The 24287-nt window shown below is 51.1% G+C and overlaps 1 protein-coding gene across 1 annotated transcript; it reads left to right on the top strand.

The window, feature by feature from the left end:
* Positions 1-1188: 1188 nt before the first annotated feature.
* LOC144109829 (uncharacterized) lies at positions 1189-23426 on the top strand. Its single transcript, XM_077642611.1, has 2 exons — positions 1189-1882; positions 23281-23426. The coding sequence occupies exons 1-2, from the start codon at positions 1189-1191 to the stop codon at positions 23424-23426; spliced, it is 840 nt and encodes a 279-aa protein (XP_077498737.1).
* Positions 23427-24287: the final 861 nt, after the last annotated feature.

Here is a 24287-nt window from a genome sequence, read left to right as displayed (position 1 = left end):
CTGTCTTTATTTCACAAATTCTTCCACAGCCGTATGCACATCGCACCTTATATTTTTCCCCCAGCACGCATATCTCATCGCACCAGCCATCACCTTCAAGTTGCCCGTCCACGCTCACGCACCGTCACTTTTTCTAATTCCTTCTTTCCTCGTGCAGCCGCAGACTGGAACGGCCTTCCAAACAACGTTGCCATCATCACTTGCCCAAGTCGTTTCGCTGAAAGTGTAAAAGCTTTCCTGTTATTGTGAATCTGTGATTTTAATTGGTGCCAGCATCCGGATTATCACCCTTATCGCTCCGCCGTCGCATTGCCAACCTGTCTTTATTTCACAAATTCTTCCACAGCCAAATGCACATCGCACCTTATATTTTTCCCCCAGCACGCATATCTCATCGCACCAGCCATCACCTTCAAGTTGCCCGTCCACGCTCACGCACCGTCACTTTTTCTAATTCCTTCTTTCCTCGTGCAGCCGCAGACTGGAACGGCCTTCCAAACAACGTTGCCATCATCACTTGCCCAAGTCTTTTCGCTGAAAATGTAAAAGCTTTCCGGGGGGGGGGGGGGGGGGCTGCGTTCGCCGTGGTGAGCAGACGTGCTCATATCGGCTCCGTCGTTAATGCCCGCTTTGGCAGTGCTGATTAGTTTGGATAACGAAGATTTTATTACCACTGTGTTCGTGAAGGTATCCGCTATCATCCGATACCCGACTTTCCATCCAAGGTGCGTTTTTCATCGATTCATCGGACTTTTCCTCGTTCACCGCCAAGAGGAGACGCTAGGCCGAAGCGAACCCAGGGCTCGCTAGGCCTAGCCAGCTGTTCTTCTGCCACAACATGGAGGGTTCCGCCGCCGCTTTGACGCACGGTTCCCAGGTTTCCAAATGTGCGTGCAAGTAGAAGGAGAAGAAATTACGCCCGAGGAATTCCGACGCTCGCCCGGATGGCTGCACATCGGCGGGCACACGAGCCGAACACGCCTGCAAGGAACGCAGGGTGAGTCGACTTCTCGTGCCGATACTCCGAGCTCTCAACAGAAGCCTAAATTCAACAAGAACGTTAGGAGCGCAGTTATTCGGGCGGCTCGCATGCCCGCCATGCCTGTAGAAGAAATTAAGATCGTCGTGCGGCCCCGCGATGGGCTTGATATTTTCAAGGCAGGAGCTGCATGCGTGGCTAATGCCATCATGGCGGCAGCGGGAATTGAGACGGCAGACCGAGCTGAGGATATGGCGTGTCCCAATACCCAGCAGAACATTATGGTGCTCAGCACTCCGAGCGAGGAACGAGCGGAGAAGTATGCTCGAATTCAAGCGATCAACGTCCGAGGCAAAATATACGAGGTGCGCGCGTACGGAACGACCGCCCACGACACAGTCAAGGGCGTGATCAGGGGCATAGCACTCGAGGACAGCGAAGCCGAAATAATGCAGCAGATTGTTACCAAGTACAACCCCCTCGCCGCGGGGGCGAAGCGTATCGGAAACACGACGACAGTAATCGTAGTGTTCAACGGTATCAAGGTTCCCAAGTATGTGCGTTACGGATCCACGCTCTACCCGTGCAGTCTCTACAGGAAGCAAATAGAAGTTTGCAAGGTATGCGGCAAGGTCGGCCACAGGCGCGACGTGTGCCCCACACCGGACGTTCGCGTTTGCCTTGCCTGCGGTGTTTCTAATCCAAGAGAGGGCCACAAGTGTGTCCCCAAGTGCAAGCTCTGCGGCGAAGAACACCCCACCGGGGACCGCCTCTGCAGAGCCAAATACAAGGTTCCATACGTCGTACGGCGACGGCGATGGGAACGCCGTAACGCCGAAGAAGAGCAAAAGCAAGCACTCGAATCAAGCTCGTTTCCACGCCTCGGACGCTCCCGCTCGCGCAGTGCGTCCCGTAGTGGATCCCGCAGCGCGTCGCGCAGCGCCATATTAGCACAAGTATCACGACTCAACATGGGGGTAACGAGCTACAATTACATCCAAGACTTCTTGACCAACCGCACGGTGGAACTGCACGCCGGAGACCTCAGACTCCCCGAACGCAAGCTCGGTAGCACGGATACCCCGCAGGGTTCGGTCATCTCGCCGTTGCTCTTCAACCTCGTTATGATCGGGGTAGCGAGGGCAGTAGCGGGGACCGGCGTCCAGCATACGATCTACGCCGACGACATTACCCTGTGGGCGGCCGGCGGCACCGACGCCAGCATCGAGCAACAGCTACAAGCCGCGGTTACCGCCATCGAGCACCACCTTGACGGCACCGGCCTAGTGTGCTCGCCCGCCAAATCCGAGCTGTTCGTCCTCACACCATTACGACCGGGACGGAAACGCGCTCCCCCTCGGGAGTGCGATCACATCAAGATCATGACCGCATCGGGGCAACGCATCCCCGAAGTTCCCAAGATCAGAGTCCTGGGCCTGCTGCTAAACAAGAGCGGCCGCAACGACGAGACCATCAACAAACTTACCACCAAGGCAATGGACGCCATCCGGCTCATACACCGAGTCTCGACACGACGGGCGGGCATGCGTGAAGACAGTCTCGTGCGCCTCGTCCAGTCGTTCGTGATCAGTCACATCGCCTACGTTGCGGCCTACCTAAACTGGCAGGTCACTGACAGGAACAAGATCAACACGCTGATCAGACGGGCTTACAAGACGGCGCTGGGCTTAACGGTACCACGAGTACGGCTCGGCTCCTGCAGCTCGGCGTCCATAACACCCTAGAAGAAATAGCCGAGGCGCAGCTCACCGCGCAAATGGAGCGCCTCTCTACCACCAAGACGGGGCGCAGTATACTGACATCCCTGGGTTACAACCCCCGAACCCCCAGCCGGCAACCATGCGAGATCAGCGAGGAGGCGCGGGCTCACATCCATGTGGACCCCATCCCGAAGAACGTGCACCCCGAATACAACCAAGAACGGCGGCAGGCACGGGCCCAGGCCCTCATCGAGAAACACGCCCAAGACCCGCACGCCCGGTACGTGGACGCAGCGGAATACAAACGAGAAGGCTTCGCGGCAGTGGTCGTTGCGGCGGCTACCGGCACCACGACAACGGCAGCGAGCGTGCGGTGCACGGACGCCACAGACGCCGAGGAGGTTGCCATCGCTCTGGCGATCTCCGAGACCGAGTGTCACACCGTGCTCAATGACTCGAGGAACGCCGTGCGCAACTTTGCCAAGGGGCGAGTGAGCGCGCCGGCGGCCGCCATCATCGGCAAGCTCCAGCCCCAAGACCGCCGCAGCACCATCCGTATCAAGTGGTTCCCGGCGCACGCGGGCGAGTGTGCATCCTCGCCGAACCACAACGAGACGGCCCATTCGGCGGCGCGAGCGCTTACCCTCCGCGCCCCCGAGAGTGACCGTTCCGTGTGGTGGTTCGAAACCAAGGACCGCGTAATCAGTTATGGCGAAGTTACCATGTGTTACCGCCTAGCTCGACGGACAATGCCGCCTCCCCACTCGGCACTCAGTCGGGAGGAGGCCGTCATCCTAAGACAGATACAGACCGGGTCACTCCTCGCCCCGGCAGTGCTACACGTACTTCACCCAGAACTCTATTCGAGCGATGTGTGCAATGTTTGTGCAGCTGGTCCAGCGGACCAATGGCACATCATGTGGGACTGTGCCAGGTTCCCGACCGAGGCTACATCCAGGATATACCCGCCCGAACTTCAAAGTGCAGTGCAGTCTGCAGACAAGGACATTCAACTATGGGCCGTCCAGCAGGCCTGGGGTGCGCTCGAAAAGCACAAGCCTCACGACCCACCACAAACGGGCCAAACGGGGGTAGTGCAGAGGAGGGCATAACCCCGGGTCGACGCTTGGCCAACGTCACGACGCGTCAAACCGTCGGTTGCCGGCATTTTCAATAAAGTTTTTCCTACCTAAAAGCTTTCCTGTTATTGTGAATCTGTGCTTTTAATTGTTGCCACCCCTTATGTAACATCCCTCTTTTGGGGCCTTTAAGGTAATAAAATGAAATGAAATATGCAACCTCGCCTATGTTGCTGCATCTTGCTGTCACCAAATATACTCCGCGCCAACTTTTTCTGGCAGTGGAGCAGCGGCTACAGAGCTATAACACGCACTCTTCCAACGCAGCTGAATACAGTACAACGCCTGCTTCCGGTTATTAGTTTTCACTTATGACAAAATATATTGCCACTAGTCGCTCTTTAAAGTTCAGTCTTGGTCAAAAATTTACAACCAAAGTGGAGTGCTTCCAAGCCGTGTATCGGGGCTCTTAATCATATTTGACAGTCCTAATCTCGGGAAGGTTGAGGACTTAAGTTCCTTCCACCTTCGTGAGATAAAGATCCCTGTGTATGCAAGAAGAGGACGCTGCATGGATCAGAAGCAGACAATTTGGACTGTATACGTTTGTCAAAGACTTTACATTTCTAACACCATTGTCAACCCTCATCGTTGAAAGTCAACAAAAAGCATTTTTCAGCATAGATATGAAACTGCTAGGCACTTATACAGTTACGAGAAGCTTCTACAGATGGCGCCAGCTGGACCAGCTTGCTACCTGTAGCTAATAATGCTACAGGCGGCCAGGCGCATTGACATGTGCCGGAATTATTGAGAGGAATGAAGCTCCACCATTTAGGCTTTCCTTCGTTGCCAGTGAAAGCTGTCGTAGAGTATAGTCATAATAGTACAGTGGTGAGCAGCCCTTTCTAGAGCGCGCCGGCGGTGCTCTGCGGTAGTGTTCCTGCATATGCTCCCGCAGGGAGCAGAGTTGCGCGACTGTTTTCCTCGCGCCGCTCTTGACGCCATTCGCCAAGCGGCCGTCACGTGATTCTGCAGACGACGTTTGTTTCATTTTGAAGTGGAGGAGCCGACTTTCCGGGCGCAACGCCGATTCCTCGCCAGCCCCAGTACCCTCTCGGCTGCCATCGTGATCGGACGCGTCCGGTGCGGTGTGTTCCCGCCTTTTCCGTGCGCTCCATTTGTATATATTTTGATAGTGTGCAGTGACGGCAGCCTCCAACTATGACGGGGTGCAGTGCGGCAAACTGCAAGAACCGTACCGAAAGCGGCAAAGCTTTTTACGCAGTGCCGTCCGGACGGTCAGTCGTACGTCAGCGATTGCGCTGGCTTTTGCGTATGGGACGCGTGAAAGCCGCTCCGAAAGGAACTCGAATATGCGAGGTAAGAGAATAAACAGCACAACTTTACTATATTTGCATGACTCACTTAGCCACATAATCTCCATTGTCTCATACCTCCCTCCGGCGTTGCATCCATTATTTGGCTATGTGCCTAGTCTGATGAAAATTACAGTTCAATATAAATTATAAATTGTTCAGCAGGCACGCTCAAACTCCATGCGGCGACTCATGTTTGCTATCAACAAATTATCTTCAGTTTTCCTGCAACGCTACAAGTTCCAAATGAAAATGTGAAAGGTTCTGTTCCTAACCTGGCTGCACGTGACAGAGCATTTCTCATGTGCAGCCGCTGCCAGCCCGTCTGCTTATACTGCTGCCACCTGCAACATTTTGCAGATATGGTTTGTTTTGTGAAATAAAGAATGTTTGACAAGCAAACTGTATGTGAAATTTTGTTCTAGTCCCGGTTTACTACACAGAATTGGGAGGCCAGTCTCTCAGCATGAGAACAAGCTTTGCCTAGACATTTCAACTATTTTATTTGTTAAAAATACACTAAAGGTTCCACTGACAAGGATGTTAACACTGGAAGAGAGGGGAACAAAAATAGCATGAAATACTTGAGAAAGCAAAATGGAATATTCCGATAATTATTTTTCCTTGAGTAAAAGCACAGAGCAGTCCAAAAAACAAAGATATTTCAAAATGCAGTGAATGTACATATAATTCAAGTAGGTCAAGAGAAAACGCAATAGTAATAGTGCTTAGGGAAAAACGAGCAATTAAATAACAGCACCAGAAAGAGATATCACTTTTAGAGATCTTTGGAAACTCGTATACCACAATTCAGCTGCAGTGACTTAAGGCAGGCTTCTCTAACTTTTGGATATTAAAGAAGTACGGCACGGGATGTGTTTGGCTTGAAAAGATGACCATGGCATTGGAAAAATGCAATGGAGGGCTCGAAGTCAGAGCGACAAATGATACGTATATTTTGTGAAAGATAAGCTCGCTTTTTTGCGATATCTGTGCCTTTGGTGGGTTATATTTACTTGCGTGCAAAATGCATAGCTTTAGACTGCCCGCTTTCACATCGTATGAAGCGTGGTTTCACAAGCTTCGTACCAAATCGGCGGTCGCGACCCTATAGAATAATGTATTTCAATGTGGTTCTGCAGGGAGATGCATTACCGCACTTCTCTTCATCGCACAACTCACGCAGGTTTTTCATTTCCAAGCATTTCTGCGCCATTATTATCCGTACTGCGAGCTATCGCTGTCATTCCGCGATCTTTCTGTCATGCTGTATGATATTTTCGGAAAATCAGATTATTTTTCGACGTTTTTTTCAACAAAGTATGATGGGCTTAGCATCGATCCCTGAGCACTGAGACAGCAAAAGGAAAAAAGGATGCCCGCAATCGAGCGCCGTCTGTAGGCTTTTAAAAAAAAAAAGCGAACTGCTCTACAACGCCAGCCCGGTAATAATCCCAGCGCCTGTGCGCTCGAGGAGCTGCTTTCCCGCACAGCTTGGAACAAAATGGCGGACCTTCGCGCAACTCTGCTCCCTGAGCACTGCGACAGTAAAAGGAAAAAAGGATGCCCGCAATCGAGCGCCGTCTGTAAGCTTTTTAAAAAAAAAAGCGAACTGCTCTACAACGCCAGCCCGGTAATAATCCCAGCGCCTGTGCGCTCGAGGAGCTGCTTTCCCGCACAGCTTGGAACAAAATGGCGGACCTTCGCGCAACTCTGCTCCCTGCGGGAGCATATACAGGAACACTACTGGATGGATGGATACGGCTGAACCCTTTACATCGGGCGGTGGCTCAAGCCACCTAGCCATGTCTTGTGAAATTTTACTCCTGTCTTGCTTTTAGCCACCAATCAGATAACCTTCGCTTGGTTACTTCTAACCTCTTAAAATCCACTTTCCCTTCACTATCCCTAAACCCCAATGCCTTGGGTAAGTCAGCCCCGCTGCCTTCCACTGTAGGGTGAAGCCCTTTACAGAAAAGTATCAAGTGTTCAGCCGTTTCCTCCTCCTCTCCGCACGCAATGCACAAAGTGTCTATCTCCTGGTACCTGACTCTATACGTCTTAGTCCGCAAAACTCCAGTCCTGGCCTCAAACAACAAAGAACTTCCCCTACAATTATCATAGATATTTTCTTTGACAATTTCCTGTTTAAAGGTCCGGTATGTTTCTAGTGCCGATTTCGTCAGCATCCCTGTTTTCCACAAAGCTCTCTCTGTTCCTTTAACCTTTTTCTTAACCGATAATTGCTGATTTGCCCCCTTACTGCTGTCCAGATATTTGCTTGTCAATTTTCTAGTTCGCTTTCTCCATTTCGTGTCAACATTCTTTATATACAGGTATCTGAAAACTTTCCTAGCCCACCGCTTTTCCTCCATCCTTCTCAATCGTTCCTCAAATGCTATCTTACTGCTAGCCTCTCTGCTCTCGAAAGACGCCCATCCCATATCACCCTGTACCCCCTGATTTGGTGTATTGCCATGTGCTCCCAAAGCTAACCTCCCTACTCCCCGTTGCCTAATTTCCAGCCTTGCTTGAACATCTGGCCTCATACACAGGACCGCATTCCCGAAGGTCAGGCTAGGGACCATCACCCCTTTCCAGATCCCTCTTACCACCTCTGCGGAGCATGTCAGCGCCATCTAACGTTACGCTCTGGGTTTGAATTGTGCCTCCCGTGCGCATGCGCGGCCAAAATAAAAAGGTGCCTCCTCGTGGGCTCTCGGCCCCATTTCCGTTCAGTGCTTACGCTTCACGCTGCCAGGGCCGCACTGAATGATGTGTAAAAGCGGCCGGAAAATCAATGCGTTTCGCGTGAATCGTGAGGCGGCTATCAGCTACAAGTAACATCGCATTTGCATCCGTACAGATCTAGGAACTCGTTTGCAGAAACGCACGATCATCCGCTATCACTCGCGTTTGCTTGCCTGGCTGTCTCTTTGCACTCGTGAGACACGACGGCATGATGACGCCCTGGCAACCGTCACAGCGTCACAAATGCAAGCAGTGAAGGCGGGGGTTTTACAAGGAAACGATGAGCAAGCATCCATGTGCTTTTGCCGCGCATGCGCACGGGACGCATAACTCAAACCCAGAGCGTAACTTTAGATGGCACTGACTTGCTCCACAGAGCACCGTCGGCGCGTATCTAGACAGGGCTGCTCACCAATGTACTCCTTTACACTCGATTATTCTGGGGTGCCCCTTCTTGCACACCTCCGCATGTCCAGTTATTATATTTAAAGCTCGATGCCGATAGAAATTAATCCTTTTGTTCCTGTTTCCACTCGGTCCAGGTTCATTCCACAACAGGTAGGCCGCCATACCAGCTTTCTGGGGCACACTGCAGTGCCTTGCCGGCAACGCTGGCCATTTGTGTCTTGCTTTCAACCGTAGCTGCAGCGAAGATACTTTGTTCAGCAAGTTTTAAACTGCTGGCTGTCCGTAAGAAACGTTGCCGTTCTTTGCATGCAGTGTTCGGTCGTCCATCCAATACACTTGACGCCCCTGTAAGAAGGGGACGTTACTGAAACTCGGCTTACTGCATACACTGGGTTGTTGGAGAAAAGGCCCCCCATGGCCTGCAAGAGCGCCTGGAAGTGATAGGCATCAGAGAACCTTACGTCAAAGTTTTCTTCGCAGTCGCGTAGCGTGTCGAAATTCCTAGATGCCCTGTGAGAAACGACTAACGGTTTGTCTTCATTCCCTCTGTTACTCTGGTCGTCGGCTATCGCCTCTTTAAGCTCAGCAGCATCGAATTCCTCATTCGTCATTACATACGTTTAGCATAGCGCGTATCGCTACCGCTTACCCCTTACCGCGCCCACGCGCCGTGCACACGCGCTGACTGGTCCCGACGGGACAGGCTAATACCCCTGTCACACGGGACTTCTTCTCGGCCTTTGCCGTAAAGTTGTCTTATTGCACTAAAGGAGGAAAACCGAAAAGGAGCAGCGATGCTGCTACACGGAAAATCCAAAAGAGCTAGAACGCGGCCTCCGTGAATGCCAAAAGTCACCGCTGTGTGTGAAGCGGCGCTAGTAACATTATGAAATTAAAACAGACGGTAGCACTTCAGCTAAGAGTGCTTTCGTTTATGTTGGAAAAAGTAGCTATCACGATAATAAACGAGCGTTCTGACGGTGAGAAACGGATATTTTGAAACAAAGTTTCTTTTTTTTTTATCGTTCTCGGTCTGACCACGGCAGGCGCACTTTTCCGTTCGGCTCCTCGTCGTGTTCGAGAAGCGTGCTTTGTTGCTTGTGTCCTTGTGCACACAAGCAAACTCAAAACACGCACACAACAAAGAGCAAACGAAGAAAAACAGCAAAGCGAGATGCGCAAGCATGTGTGTGTCGATGCGGCTGCTGAAAAGCGTTCAAGTCCGGTTTTAGCAGTGTGGATGTCTTTAGTCATAGCCTCCTCTACGGTTAAGTGCACTGTAATGCAAAATTAACCAATAATTAAGATAAATTAGATATTTTTTACGGTTTCAAAACTAATAATTGCGTCAATTTTTTATTCTTTGAGCTCGCTAGCTGGCGCTGCCGTCTGGGTTGCTCCTTTAAGCAACTGCCGCCTTTATTGCTACGGACCTTTATCGCAAAGGTCTCGACGCTTTGCCGTGTAGATGCGCGTCACGCGCCTTTGGGACAAAGGACCTTAATTTCTAAGGCCTTACAAGTGCCCGTGTGACAGGGGTATAACATGGTGCTGACTAAAGTCTCTCAATAGATGACTGTTGCAAATGGGTTGCAAGCCCCAAGGGTAGCGTTGGCCTGGCGGCCTGGGGCACAGCTGGAAACATCCGAAGGTCCCGGCAAAGGATGAGTCGACTGGCAACAGAACAACTTGTTTATTCTGGCATCGCAAAAGAGCAGCCGGTCAGGGCAACCACGTTACTCGAAGGAAGAAATCGAAGTCTCTCTTTGGCGTCCGGGGCAGCTGCTTTTATACCCACGGAGGCGAGGGCAAGAAGGAACGGTTCGGGATGAGGCGCCCTATACGTCGACGCTCGGACATGTTCAGACGTGACGTGCGCGTCCGCCGGGCCGGCGCCGGTCAGACCTCCTCGCCTCCCAGTTGGGGAGCTCCTCTCCCCGGCTGCCGCGCTTTGACAAGCGTGGGCACCAACATGCACACACACACACACGAAGACACGTGGCATTGAAACCTGCCTGGACGCGCTTGGCGGGAGGCGTTGCGGCAGCGATGAACGGGCCCAAAATGACCGCCACTTTGAACGAAGCCCCGGCGTCCGTTGCATCCGCGCCGGCTATACCGCGCGGCGTAGGCGAAACGTAACAGACCGCCCCGCCGGGAGAAGGAGATCCCGATGGTCAGGGGACTGCATCCGCTCTCCAGAGGGATGTCGCTCGATGATACTCGTAATCGAAACCGGTCGTCCCTCCACGTTGCTTGAGCGCAGCGCACAGAGGAGGCCTCGTTCTCAGGTTCAGGATCACACAGGACACTGCAAAGTGACTTCGGGAGAGTTGGCATTTTTGTGCTCGTTCCCAGCAAGCGTTAGAACTACGCCGAAACGCAACCGCTCAGTCAGCAAGCACGAGACAACCCTCACTAAGCTCTGCCAGGCTCTTTCCCCTTTTATACTACTGCCTAGTTCCTTACAGTAGTCAAGCAGCACTCAGAACGCGTCCACAAATTGGAAAATTGCACTAGAAAGCACATCATCACTTTGAAACACTAACAAAAGCAATATGTTAAAAATCCTGCCTGAGGAAGAAAACATCAGTAACAAACAACTTTGAGGCGGATTCCCACGTTAGGGGCTTCGACTTAAGCCATCGGCGTTACCGTTGAGACTCCCCTTTTTGTAACGCACCTCAAAGGAATATTGTTGCAAAGCGAGGCTCCAGCGCAGGAGGCGGCCATTTTTGGGAGAGATGGTCTGCAGCCATTGGAGAGGGCAGTGATCCGTCTCAATGATAAACCTCGAGCCGGCTAGGTAGCATGACAATTTCTGAACGGCCCACACGAGACACGCACACTCTTTCTCGGTGGCGCTGTACGCCTGCTCACGACAGGTCAGCTTACGACTAGCATACAGGACGGGGTGTTCCACTTCTCCATTGTCCCTTTGGCACAGTACAAAGCCCATGCCTCGCTCACTAGCATCGCACTGAACAACGAACCCTTTTGTGTAGTCTGGCGATCGTAGCACAGGCTGGCTTGTTAGGGCGCTCTTTAGGGCGCTAAAAGCTCTTTCCTTTGCCTCGCCCCAGACGACTGTTTGGGGCTCTGTTTTTCTTAGAGCATCCGTCAGGAGAGCCGCGATATCGGAGTACCTGGGGATGTACCTCTGATAGTAGCCGGCGACACCTAAGAACGACCGAATATCGGTCTTCGTGCGCGGTTGCGGGAAGTCTCGCACAGCGGCCACCTTTATTTCAGAGGGGCGGCGACGACCCTGTCCAATCCCGTGACCGAGGTAGACAACCTCGGCCTGTGCTAATTGGCACTTGGGAGCCTTGACTGTCAAGCCCGCTTCGCGCAGGCGGGTTAGCACTGCCCGCAAGTGTGCCATATGCTCAGACCAGGATGCGGAGAATATCGCTACGTCGTCTAAATACGGTAAAGCGAATTCTTCCTGTCCCCGCAACACTTTGTCCATGAGGCTTGAAAAGCAGTATGGCGCGTTCTTCAAACCAAAACTCAAAACTTTAGGACGGAATGTTCCCATTGGTGAAATGAACGCCGCATACCTACTAGCCTCTTCTGTAAGTGGAACCTGCCAATAACCCCTGACAAGATCTATGGTGGAAATAAACTGAGCGCTACTAACTTTCTCAAGGCGCTCCTCGATGTTAGGGATCGGATAAATTTGATCCTTAGTGATGGAGTTAAGCCTGCGGTAGTCGACGCAAGGACGAGGTTCCTTGCCCGGTACCTCAACTAAAATCAAAGGGGAGGTATAATCACTCTCACCCGCCTCAATAACACCGAGCTGTAGCATTTTCTTTACGTCAGTCTCCATAATATCGCCCTGGCGGGGTGACACCCAGTACGCCTTGGATCGTACTGGCTCTGGGGAGGTAAGTTCTATATCATGAGTAAGGACAGAAGTCCTACCAGGCCTCTCAGAGAAGTGACCTTGAAACTCTTGTAAGAGTTGGTGTAGTTCGGTTTTCTGCTCAGCCGACAGCGGTGCTTTGATGATTAAGTCACTAATGACCTTATCAGTGTCTTCCCTGTTCGTCACTGAGCCTATTCCCGGAAGCTCGACCGGAAGATCTTCTAACTTTCCCGTGTCGGGAATTTCCTCTCCAGTACCTGGTGCCTTCAACGCTACAGGCTCAATTTTATGCAGTTCGGACGTGCTCTGAATATCAGCTTGCTGCGCCTCCGACCCTTTTTCATTGTTCGACAACGTCGGCCCGCAACTACCGCCTTTGCAGCGAGCACCCGAACTCTCGATCTGGTTAAGGCCTGAACGCTAGCCTCACCAAACAAAAGCCCCTTCTCGCGCAGGAGGTGATCGGACCTGTTCGAAAATAGGTACGGGTACTGGGGGGGGGGGGGGGGGGCAGCATAGATGACACTACGGCCTCCGTCTCAAGTGCTCCGAAAGGTCCTTCAATAAGCACTTTTTCTACGGGCAGACACACGCTATGAGCTTCCACGGCTTGTTTGATCCATGCGCACTCGCCCGCGAACATATCGGGTTCTACGTAAGAGGGGTGAACTACATCCATTGTAGCTGCGGAATCACGAAGCACTCGGCACTCTTTCCCGTTCACGAGGAAGTCTCGCATGTAAGGCTCGAGAAGCTTCATGTTCTCGTCAGTGCTACATAATGACAAACACACGACTTCTCTTTTTGTTTCTGGACACTGCGCCGAAAAGTGACCCGGCTTCTGGCACGTATAACACACGCGCGCTTGCCTCCTCTCGAACCGCTTTCTGCGTTCGGCTTCGGCTGCCGCCGTCTCCTTACGTTCGGTCGGACTGCTTTCACTCGCATCCGCACTACGTGTGTCCCCCCTTGCTCTCATGGGTGTGAACTTCGGCCTCTCAGACTTGGAGCCAAATTCACCCTTTTGACCGTCCTTAGCTCCGCGAGCCCGACGCGTCACAAACTCCTCGGCTAGCTCGGCGGCTTTAGCCACTGTACTAACGTCTGGCCTATCCAAGACCCAGTACCGCACGTTCTTAGGTAACCGACTATAAAACTTTTCTAGCCCGAAACACTGCAGAATTTTCTGGTGGTCACCAAACGCTTTCTCTTCTTTGAGCCACTCCTGCATGTTTGACATAAGCCTGTAGGCAAACTCTGTATATGACTCACTTCTGCCTTTTTCATTTTCCCGAAACTTCCGACGGAACGCCTCCGCTGACAGCCTGTACTTTTTTAGCAGACTCGATTTCACTTGGTCGAAATCCTCTGCCTCCTCTCTCTTCAAGCGAGCGACTACGTCGGCCGCCTCGCCGGGTAACAAAGTTAGCAAGCGCTGGGGCCACGTTTCCCGAGAGAACCCCTGCTTCTCGCACGTTCGCTCAAAGTTAACCAGGAACAAACCAATGTCCACTCCAAGCTTAAACGGCCGCATCAGGTAAGTCATTTTGAACGATACCCGTTCTCCTGCACCGTGTGCCTGACTTCCATTACGAGCGCGTTCCATCTCTACCTCGAGACGCTTCATTTCCAAAGCGTGTTGACGGTCGCGCTCGTCTTTATCTTTTTGTTCTTTACGTTCACGCTCGTCTTTCTCTTTTTGCTCTTTACGTTCGCGCTCCTCTTTTTGCTCTTTACGTTCGCGCTCCTCTTTTTGCTCCCTCTCCTCAATGGTCTCAAGGCATTCCGACAGCTCGTCATCCTCAGCCTCCAACTCAAGAATAGCCCTTAGCAGTTCTGGTTTTCTGAGTCTGTCTGAGACATCCAGACCCAACTCTCTTGCAAGCTCCAGCAATTTCGGTTTGCGCAACGACTTCAAATCCATGGCTGCTCCGAATGCTGCTTTCTCTACTGCCTACTATTGTCTTGCCGCAAACTAACCCGGCAGCAACGACAACACAATTACCAGCTCTGTTCCTGACACTAACAAAAGCCTGGCAAAACTCAGAAGTAGAAAGTCCCGCACTCACCAAACCTCGCAGCCAATAATTCAGCGCAGTCGTTCCGCTGCAGGCAACCAGTCATCACACAGGGCTCGTTGCACTGCTCCCGGATGGTCGTTGTGCTGCTCAGCATACAGTTGACCGCATATCTTCGCTGCTGGCCTCCGTTGTCGCGATCCCACCGCTGCCACCAGTTGTTGCAAATGGGTTGCAAGCCCCAAGGGTAGCGTTGGCCTGGCGGCCTGGGGCACAGCTGGAAACATCCGAAGGTCCCGGCAAAGGATGAGTCGACTGGCAACAGAACAACTTGTTTATTCTGGCATCGCAAAAGAGCAGCCGGTCAGGGCGACCACGTTACTCGAAGGAAGAAATCGAAGTCTCTCTTTGGCGTCCGGGGCAGCTGCTTTTATACCCACGGAGGCGAGGGCAAGAAGGAACGGTTCGGGATGAGGCGCCCTATACGGCGACGCTCGGACATGTTCAGACGTGACGTGCGCGTCCGCCGGGCCGGCGCCGGTCAGACCTCCTCGCCTCCCAGTTGGGGAGCTCCTCTCCCCGGCTGCCGCGCTTTGACAAGCGTGGGCACCAACATGCACACACACACACGCACACACGACGACACGTGGCATTGAAACCTGCCTGGACGCGCTTGGCGGGAGGCGTTGCGGCAGCGATGAACGGGCCCAAAATGACCGCCACTTTGAACGAAGCCCCGGCGTCCGTTGCATCCGCGCCGGCTATACCGCGCGTTGTAGGCGAAACGTAACACGACAGAGTAACGACATCTGCTCCCTCCTCCTCCTATGCCGACGCTCCTCCTCTCGGCTCCTCCCGGGCGCCGACAGTGACAGCACCTATACTCCGTTTCATACATAGCTGTCTACACAGCCAAAGGTACGGAAGTAGTCCGTCAAAAAAAAACTAACAAAATGTGTCACTCCGCCTCACGTCGTGGCTGAGTGGTACGAAGCGCGGGCATGTTTGTTCATTTTGTGAGGGGGCCCAGGTTCGATCCTCAGCGTAGGTTTGTTCTTTTTTTATCTTTTTTCGGCGAATCTCTAGATAGAAAGTCTAAATGCGAGCCATATATAAGTGGCCTTTTTTGTTATCAAAATGAAATGACTTCTTTAATAAGAAGCGTGCTGTTAACTTTTTCCGCAGGGAAACGAAAGTGAAGTGAGAGTTGGCAACGGACGTGCTGAGAGGCGCTGTTTTTCGGTGTTCACGGATTTTTTCGCATGCTGCACACAATGAATCATTAATTGTGGGGTGATAGAATTCAGTGTGGCTTCAATTATTTTACTCCGCCAGAAAGACCTTCTTTCTTAAACCTCACAACTGTCCGAGGGCTCACTCCGGTCATCTCGCCCACAATTGCGAGAACGTCACGCACAGTCTTCTCGGGGTGGAGCTTTTTTATGCTTGCGTAGACATTAACTATCACCGCCTTGCAGTCTTTAGAAAACTTTGGAGACTTCACCTTGGAAAAGAGGCGAACAGGAGATGTTTTCGAAGTCGAAGCGGGGGAAGAAAACAAGCGAGCAGGTGACAGCGACGCCATTTTCACAAACAGACCTGCCGGCTCAGCTGCGAAAACCTGTTACAGCCGGCGCCTGAGAAAACGAAAAATCTGCGTCACTCGGTTCTGGAAAACATAAAAGAAAAATCAATCTATTTGCAAAATAAAACACTTCCATCGGTCTACTATAATATCAACTACTGTTCACTTTGCTTGTCAATTCATTTCTATTTTTATTTTTGACGCACTATATTATGATGCGGACGAGGATCGCAAACAGGCACCGTAGCCTTGGCTGCGTAGACAGCTAAGTATGAAACGGAGTATAGGCCGGGGGATGCTAGCAGACGCTCCCAACGCTCGCCTTTTGCCGCGCAGCAGACAGCGCGCCCGAATGAATTTTGTGTTGCGTTTTTAAAGCGAAAGCTTTACTACTCCAGCCAGGAAGTCATTTCGGCTCGTCGCGCACACTAGCCGTCTGTCATATGCGTGGCCCACGAACGACCTTGAACCGCCGTTGCCTAGAAACGCCGCAGCCGCGCTTCAAGAGATGGCGCCGCCGTCGACGCCGCTGCCGTCGCTCCACCAGACGTGCTGCGTTGGGGTAGAGGGAGAGGAGGTGTCGCCTCGCTGGGGGTATATATGCACTTCGCCTCAGTGGATGCTAGTCGTTATGGAGAGCGCGAAAGAGACGCAACAACGACAGAACAAAGCGAGGAAGAAACAACGCGCTTAAGAGACGCCAGAAGAACGCTCCGCGCGACTCGAGAAGCGTCGGAATGAAAATGCGGCTAGAAGTAGTCGTGCCACGTAAAGAAACCGTTTATTCTGAAAGAAACCGTTTATTGTGCATACCTGCGCCCACAAATAACTGACTCGGCGGCGACGTAGCAACAAGCGTGCTCGGCGGTCGTTGAACAGAATGCCTGCAGTTCTCGGCTGCGCTTAATTTAAAGCCGACAGCAAAGTTTCTAGATACGACTAGTAGAATAACCACATCAGTCTGGAACAACGCAGAATCGGCTCCGCCTGGGCGCGTTCAATCGAGAAAAATCTGGTCATGTCTTGCATCAGGAACAGAGCGATAGAGCGGCGGGAGGGCAGCTTTGGAGAATAAACAAAGAAACATTAAAAATCTTTGCGTGAGTATTAATAGTTGAAAGAGTAGTAAGGCCCGATACTAAATGACATTTTTCTATAATGAACGAAAAGAGTTAAATATATATTGGAAGCTTAGCGCTTTTTGGCACATAGAATAGCAATTTCGAGTGAGTGAGTGAAAAACTTTTATTGAACATTTGCGTAGTTCGGCGGAAGCAGGATCCGCGTCGTCTTCATATCAGGCGATCCCGGATCCCGTCTTCGCAAGGTCGGGCCCTCATTCCAGGGCTCCCTGAGCCGCGCTGCCTCGTAAGCGTGCTGCACCAGGGTCCTTTGGACCGTGAGCTCGCTGCTGACGAGCCGGCTCTCCCATTGCTCCGCACTTGTGTGTTTGTGTTGGTGGAATTTTATGTTTCGCTCACACTCCCATGTGATGTGGTACAGCATTGGTACCGCCCCGCACCACGGGCATGTGGCTCTGTATTTTGCCGGAAACATCTTGTTTAGTATGTGTAAATTTGGAAAAATACCCGTCTGCAGTCTGCGCCACCCGGTAGCCTCTTCCTTTGTTAGTGCCTTGTGTGGCGGAGGATATTTATACCTTAAGCCCCTGTATAGGGCCAGGTGCTCTGCATACCCCCCGTCGCAGGCTCGGGTGCAAAAGTCGTCCGGTAATCCCGCTCGGAAACTCATCGCTCGAGCATGGCCGTCCGCTCTTTCATTTCCATTAATACCTGCATGTCCGGGTATCCAAACCAGGCTGTGTGTGTGTTTTGTGTCCGAGACGCGCGCTTTTCTGAGTATGTTCATGGCTGCGGCCCCTATCCTTCCCCTAGTGTAGTTCCTACATGCCTCTTTAGAGTCTGTAAGTATGTTTAGAGATTTGTTTCCCTGGGAGCCGCAAGCGACCGCTAGAGCTATGGCAACCTCCTCGGCTTCTGTTGCGTCCGCAGCCTCTGCCGCTGCACAGGTGATCAGTTCTCCCTGGTGGTCGGCTACTACAGCCGAGGCCGTGCGCTTCCTATCCACCAGGTACAGCGCCGCGTCCGTGACGATCGTGTTTTTCAGATTGGCTAAGCCTCGCTCGATATACTCGGCTCTTGCTTTCCGTCTTCCTTCGTGCAGGTTCGGATCCATGTTCCTGGGCAGGGGTGAGACCCGAATGGCTTTTCTAATTCCATCCGGGACGTCCCTGTACCTGTCAAGGCGCTCTTGTGTTTCCACCCCTATTCTTTTCAGCAGTTCCCGGCCTGTTGGCGTGCCTTGGAGTCTCGTATACTGTGCCCTGATTTGGGCCTCCCTCAGCTCTTGGAAGGTGTTACTAATCCCTAGCTGGAGTAGTTTCTCGTTCGGTGTCTTCCTAGGTAAATGCAGGGCGGTCTTATATGCCTTCCTTAATGTTACATCTATGTGTTCCATGTCGGCTTTGGTTGGTATCTGGTAGGGCAGTGAATTGGTGACTCGGCTGACTATCAGGTTGCTAACGAGTCTGAGCGTGTCTTCCTCTTTCATGCCGTACCGCCTATGCGAGACTCTGCTGATCATTCTTCCTACCTGCTCTGCTGCTTTACTTATGCTGATGGTGTGGCTGCATTTCCTGCTTCTTTGCAGCCACATACCTAGCACCCTTATCATGTCTTTCTCTGGGATCCTCTGCCCTTCCAGGTAGACTTCCAGCTCCGCTCTAGTGGGATGTCTTCTGACTCTCAGCAGCTTCGATTTCTCGGTTGAGCATCTGAGGCCTCTTTCTCTGGTGTACTTCTCCACGCACGCGGCTGCTTCCTGTAGTCTGTCCTCCTCCTCCAGAGAGCCCTGGGTGACCCATACCGTGACATCGTCGGCATACATCGCGTGTTTTATCCCTGGTATCCTCTCGAGTTGCCGCGCAAGCCCGATCATCGCAACGTTGAATAATAGCGGTGAGATGACCGATCCCTGGGGAGTGCCCTTGCATGGTGTGCCGAAAGGGTCGCTTCTAAGGTCTCCAAGCCCGACTGTCGCAGTTCTATCGCTTAAGAAGGCCCTGACATAATTATGGACTCTTCTTCCGCAGTTGGTGTTATTGATTCCCTCCATGATGGCGTTGTGGCTGACGTTGTCGAAGGCCCCCTTTATATCGGGGGCCATGACCACGTTTTGCCCTGCTTTCGGCATCGTGGCTAGAACCTCCTCCTTAAGCTGTATTAGGATGTCTTGGGTGGACAGGTTCGCTCTAAAGCCGTACATGCTATCCGGGTATAACCTTCCTCCTTCCAGATGTGTTTGAATCCTTTTGGTGATTATCCTCTCGTAGAGCTTACCTAGACATGATGTTAAGGAAATGGGTCTGAGGTTTTCGATCGATAGCTTTTTGCTTGGCTTTGGTATCATAACCACCATTGCGTGCTTCATCCACTCTGCCGGAACCGTGCCGGATTGCCAAAGCTTATTGAGGTACACCACTAGCTGGGCTATGGCGTTGTCGCTGAGATTCCTGATTAGTGAGTTGCTGATTTTGTCTGCTCCCGTTGCCGTGTTCTTTGTGGCCGCTCTTACCGCCTCGATTACCTCTTTTTTGGTGATAGGCCTGTCCATGTTTAGATTCTCTTCACTTTTGTACTCTTCCTTGTAGCTTTCTATCTGATCCTTCCCGTAGCATTTTATCCTAACTTCCTCTAGCAGCTGTTCCTCGGTTCCATCATATTGATGTACCAGTCTCTGTAGCGACTTGCTGCCTTCGGTTTTGCTTTGGGTTGGGTCTATGAGGGCTCGGAGAATCTGCCACGTCCTAACCGTGCCTAGCGTGCCATTCAGCGAATTACTGAACTGCTGCCAGCCCTGCATTGCCAGTTGTATTGCATTATCATCATAATCATCATCAGCCTTACTACACCCACTGCAGGGCAAAGGCCTCTGCCATGTCTCTCCAATTAACCCTATCCTTTGCCAGCTGCATCCACCCTTTGCCTGCAAACTTCTTAATCTCATCCGCCCATCTAACCTTCTGCCGCCCCCTGCTACGCTTACTTTCTCTTGGAACCCACTACGTTACCCTTAAAGACCAGCGGTTATGTTGCCTTCGCATTACATGCCCTGCCCAAGCCCATTTCTTTCTCTTGATTTCGACTAGGATGTCATTAACCCGTGTTTGTTCCCTCACCCACTCTGCCCGCTTCCGATCTCTTAACGTCACACCTATCATTTTTCTTTCCATGGCTCGCTGCGTTGTCCTTAACTTAAGCTGAACTCTTTTCGTTAGCCTCCACGTTTCTGCCCCGTAGGTGAGTACCGGTAAGATTATGCTGTTGTACACTTTCCTCTTGAGGGAAATTGGTAAACTGCCACTCATGATCTGCGAGAATTTGCCATATGCGCTCCCCCCCATTCTTATCCTTCTAGTTATCTCCCTCTCATGATCCGGAGCAGCTGTCACTACCTGCCCTAAGTAGACGTATTACGGCCCAATTTCTAGGCTCTCGCTGCCAATTGTGAACTGTTGTTCCCTTGCTAGGCTGTTGAACATTACCTTGGTTTTCTGCATGTTAATTTTTAGACCCATCGATCTGCTCTGCCTGTCTAACTCGTTGATCATGATTTGCAGTTCACCTCCTGAGTGACTCAGCAAGGCAATGTCATCAGCAAATCTCAGATTATTTAGGTATTCTCCATTTATTCTTATTCCCAACTGTTCCCAATTCAGGCCTCGAAATACCTCCTGCAAACATGCGGTGAACAGCATTGGCGAGATCGTGTCTCCTTGCCTGACGCCCTTCCTTATTGGAATTCTATTGCTGACTTTATGGAGGACTATAGTAGCTGTGCAGTTGCTATATATATCTTCCAGTATTTTGACACAAGGCTCTTCTACCCCCTGATTACGCAATGCCTGTATGACTGTTGAGGTTTCCACTGAGTCGAATGCTTTCTAGTAATCAATGAAAGCTATATATAGAGGTTGGTTATATGCTGCGCATTTCTCTATCACCTAATTGATAGTGTGAATATGATCTATTGTGGAATATCCTTTACGAAAGCCTGCCTGATCATTTGGTTGATTAAAGTCTAACGTTTCCCTGACTCTATTAGCGATTACCTTAGTAAATACTTTGTAAGCAACGGATAGTAAGCTGATCGGCCTGTAATTTTTCAAGTCCTTGGCGTCTCCCTTCTTATGAATTAAGATAATGTTTGCATTCTTCCAAGCTTCTGGTACAGTCGAGGTCATAAGGCATTGCGTATACAGGGTGGCTAGTTTTTCTAGCACGTTGTCCCCTCCATCCTTCAACAGATCTGCTGTTACCTGATCCTCCCCAGCTGCTTTTCCCCTCTTCATTGCTTCTAAGGCTTTCTTTACTTCATCTTTCGTTACTGGCGGGATGACGCATTGCTGTGCACTGCTGTCTTTCTCATTAGCGCTCTGATTACATTGGCTACTGTACAGGTCTGTGTAGAACTCTTCGGCTACGTTAACTATCTTATCCATATTGCTAATGACATTGCCCTGCTTGTCTCTTAATGCATACATCTGGTTTTTACCTATGCCTAGTTTCCTCTTCACTGTTTTTAGGCTACCTCCGTTCTTTATAGCATGCTCGATTCTCTCCATATTAAACTTCCTTATGTCGGCTACCTGGCGCTTATTTATTAACTTTGATAGCTCCGTTAGTTCTATTCTATACGGTAGTGTTAGATGCCTTCATGTTTTGGCGCTTCTTAATCAGATCTTTCATCACCTGAGATAGCTTCCCGGTATCTCTTCGAACTGTCCTACCGCCTACTTCTACTGCGCACTCCGTAATTATTGATGTCAGGTTATCGTGCATTGAATGAACATCAAGATCATCTTCCTCAGTTAAAGCTGAGTACCTGTTTTGGAGCGCTATCCTAAACTCCTGTGCTTTCCCTCTTACGGCTAACTCGTTAATGGTTTTCTTCTTCGCTAGCTTTTTCCGTTCCTTCTTCAAGTCTAAGCTAATTCTAGACCTTTACATTCTATGGTCGCTGCAACGCACCCTTCCGAGGACGGCCACATCCTGAATGATGCCAGGTTTAGCGCATATTATGAGGTCGATTTCATTTTTAATCTCACCATTGGGGCTCTTCCAGGTCCACTTCCTGTTTTCTCGTTTGCGGAAGAAGGTATTCATGATCCGTAAATCATTTCTATCCGCGAATTCGACTAATAACTCTCCCCTGCTATTTCTAGAGCCTACCCATAGTCACCTACCGCGTGGTCGTCAGCCTGCTTCTTGCCCACCTTCGCATTGAAGTCGCCCATCAGTACAGTGTACTGCGATTTTACTCTATTCATTGCTGATTCTACGTCCTCATAGAAGCTTTCAACGGTCTGGTCATCATGGCTGGATGTGGGCGCGTAGGCCTGCACCACTTCCAGCTTGTACCTCCTATTCAGCCTAATTACTATAGCTGCTACCCTCTCGTTAATACTGTGGAGCTCCTCTACGTTGCCAGCTATATCCTTATTAATGAGGAAACTCACACCTAGTTCTCGTCTATCATCTAACCCGCGATAGGACAGTATGTGTCCGTCCTTTAGTACTGTATACGCCTCACCTGTCCTCCTAACTTCGCTAAGCCCTATCACATCCCATTTAATTCCCGCTAGTTCCTCGAACAACACTGCTAGGCTAGCCTCACTAGCTAAAGTTCTAGCGTTAAACGTTGCCAGGTTCAGATTCCAATGGCGGCCTGTCCGGAGCCAGAGATTCTTAGCACCCTCCGCTGCGTCACAGGTCTGACCGCCGCCGTGGTCAGTTGCTCTGCAGCCGCTGGGGACTGAGGGCCGAGGGTTAATTGGTTTGATCATAGAAGGTTGTGGTCAAGTACTACACCAGGGTGGCCAAATCCTGCTCTGGTGAGAGAGTGCGTTGTCGGTTCTGGTCACCGAGATAAGGCCGCACTCCAGGCCTGGTTATGCAATTCCATCGACACGCGGATTTTTTTTTAAAACCCGGTGGAGAATTGCGCGGCCCCAGGATTTGAACCCCGGTCCTCTTGCACGCGAGGCGGATGTTCTACCTCTACGCCATCGCTGCATCACATATTGCATATTGCATCGCTGCATCACATATTGCATCACATATTGCATATTGCATATTGCATATCGCTGCATTGCATGTTGCTCTGCTTTTTCAGTTATCTCAGCGATTTTCCTTTTAAGCTTTCGGTTTAGCTTCTGCCTTTTCCAGCGCTTGGTAAGCCCTCGTCTTGCCTCCCATAACCCGATGAGCCTTTTATCAACTTCCAGTGTTTGCTCTGTTCTATCCACAGCTTTCGTGTATCCCTCCTGGATTTGCCGAAGCTTTGGCTCCACTCCTCTACGGATTCGATTTCGCCCTCCAGCTGCGTGCATTGCACCCTGAAAGCGTCCCAATCCGTGATTTGTGCTGTGCCAATCTTCCTTTTGACCCCCTCGGCCACTATGCAGGTTCTGACTATGTAGTGGTCGCTACCCAGGTTCTCGAGAAGGTTTTCCCATTCGACCTGCTTGTTGCCTCTTACGAAGGTGAGGTCCGGGCTCGTATCTGGGCTCACGCTGTTGCCTTGTCTGGTTGGCTGGATCTCGTCGGTTAGGAGGTCGCACCCTGTGCTCTCTGCCGCTAAGCAGATGCCACGCCCCTTCTTGTCATCTCTGGGGTAGCCCCATCTTGGGCTTTTGGCGTTGAAATCGCCTGCTATGAGAAGGGTGTTTTGCCCTGCTAGTCTCCTCGCCTCCGCAAAGAGCCTGAGGAAGTCGCCATTTGTTTGCCTCGGCGGACTATATAGGTTAACTATTAGGGTGCTTTTGGCTTTCACTTTCTCCTTGGGAATTATCTCTGTGATTATGTGATCTATGTTTGTGTCCTCTATCTGTTTGTGTTATATGGCCACCACCTTGTTACTAATTAAGGTGGCAATGCGGCTGCCCTCTTGACATGTGTACCCTCGGAGTTTTGGTGTCGTGTTGTTTGTTTCCTGTAGTAAAATAATATCTGGTGTGGTTCCCCTGGAATATATGTACTGCTGCAAGAGGCCTTGCTTGCGTGCGTGCGTAGCCTCTGCAGTTCCATTGCCATAGCTCTAATTGTTGATTTCGCTCAGCCATGTTTGGTTAGCGCTACTCGTGCTGGGGGTTTCAGTGCTGAACCTGCGCTCGTTAAAGAGCCTATCCCTCGCATCGTTGGTTGTTCTCTGCGTGGTTTGACTCTTAACGTAGTTCCTGAAGCTCTGCTCTTGCATAGCTACCTTCTGCTGTGTCTGCTGCATTTCGCTGCGCATTTCACTACGCATCCCCTGTATTTCGTTGCGTATCTCGTTGCGCATCTCCTGTATGAGTTTCATTATTGGGCTGTCCGGCCTTATATCCTGTTGTAAGTCTTCCTCAATCTGTGTTGTTGTCGTTACTGGTACAAAACCTGCCCTGATTTCTTGTTTCTCTCTAATTATCTCTGCTAG

The sequence above is a fragment of the Amblyomma americanum genome, chromosome 11 (genome assembly GCF_052857255.1).
Source record: "Amblyomma americanum isolate KBUSLIRL-KWMA chromosome 11, ASM5285725v1, whole genome shotgun sequence".
NCBI classification, from domain to species: Eukaryota; Metazoa; Arthropoda; class Arachnida; order Ixodida; family Ixodidae; genus Amblyomma; species Amblyomma americanum.
The sequence above is the reverse complement of the archived record's forward strand: the minus strand, read 5'-3'. Positions and strand labels throughout refer to the sequence as shown.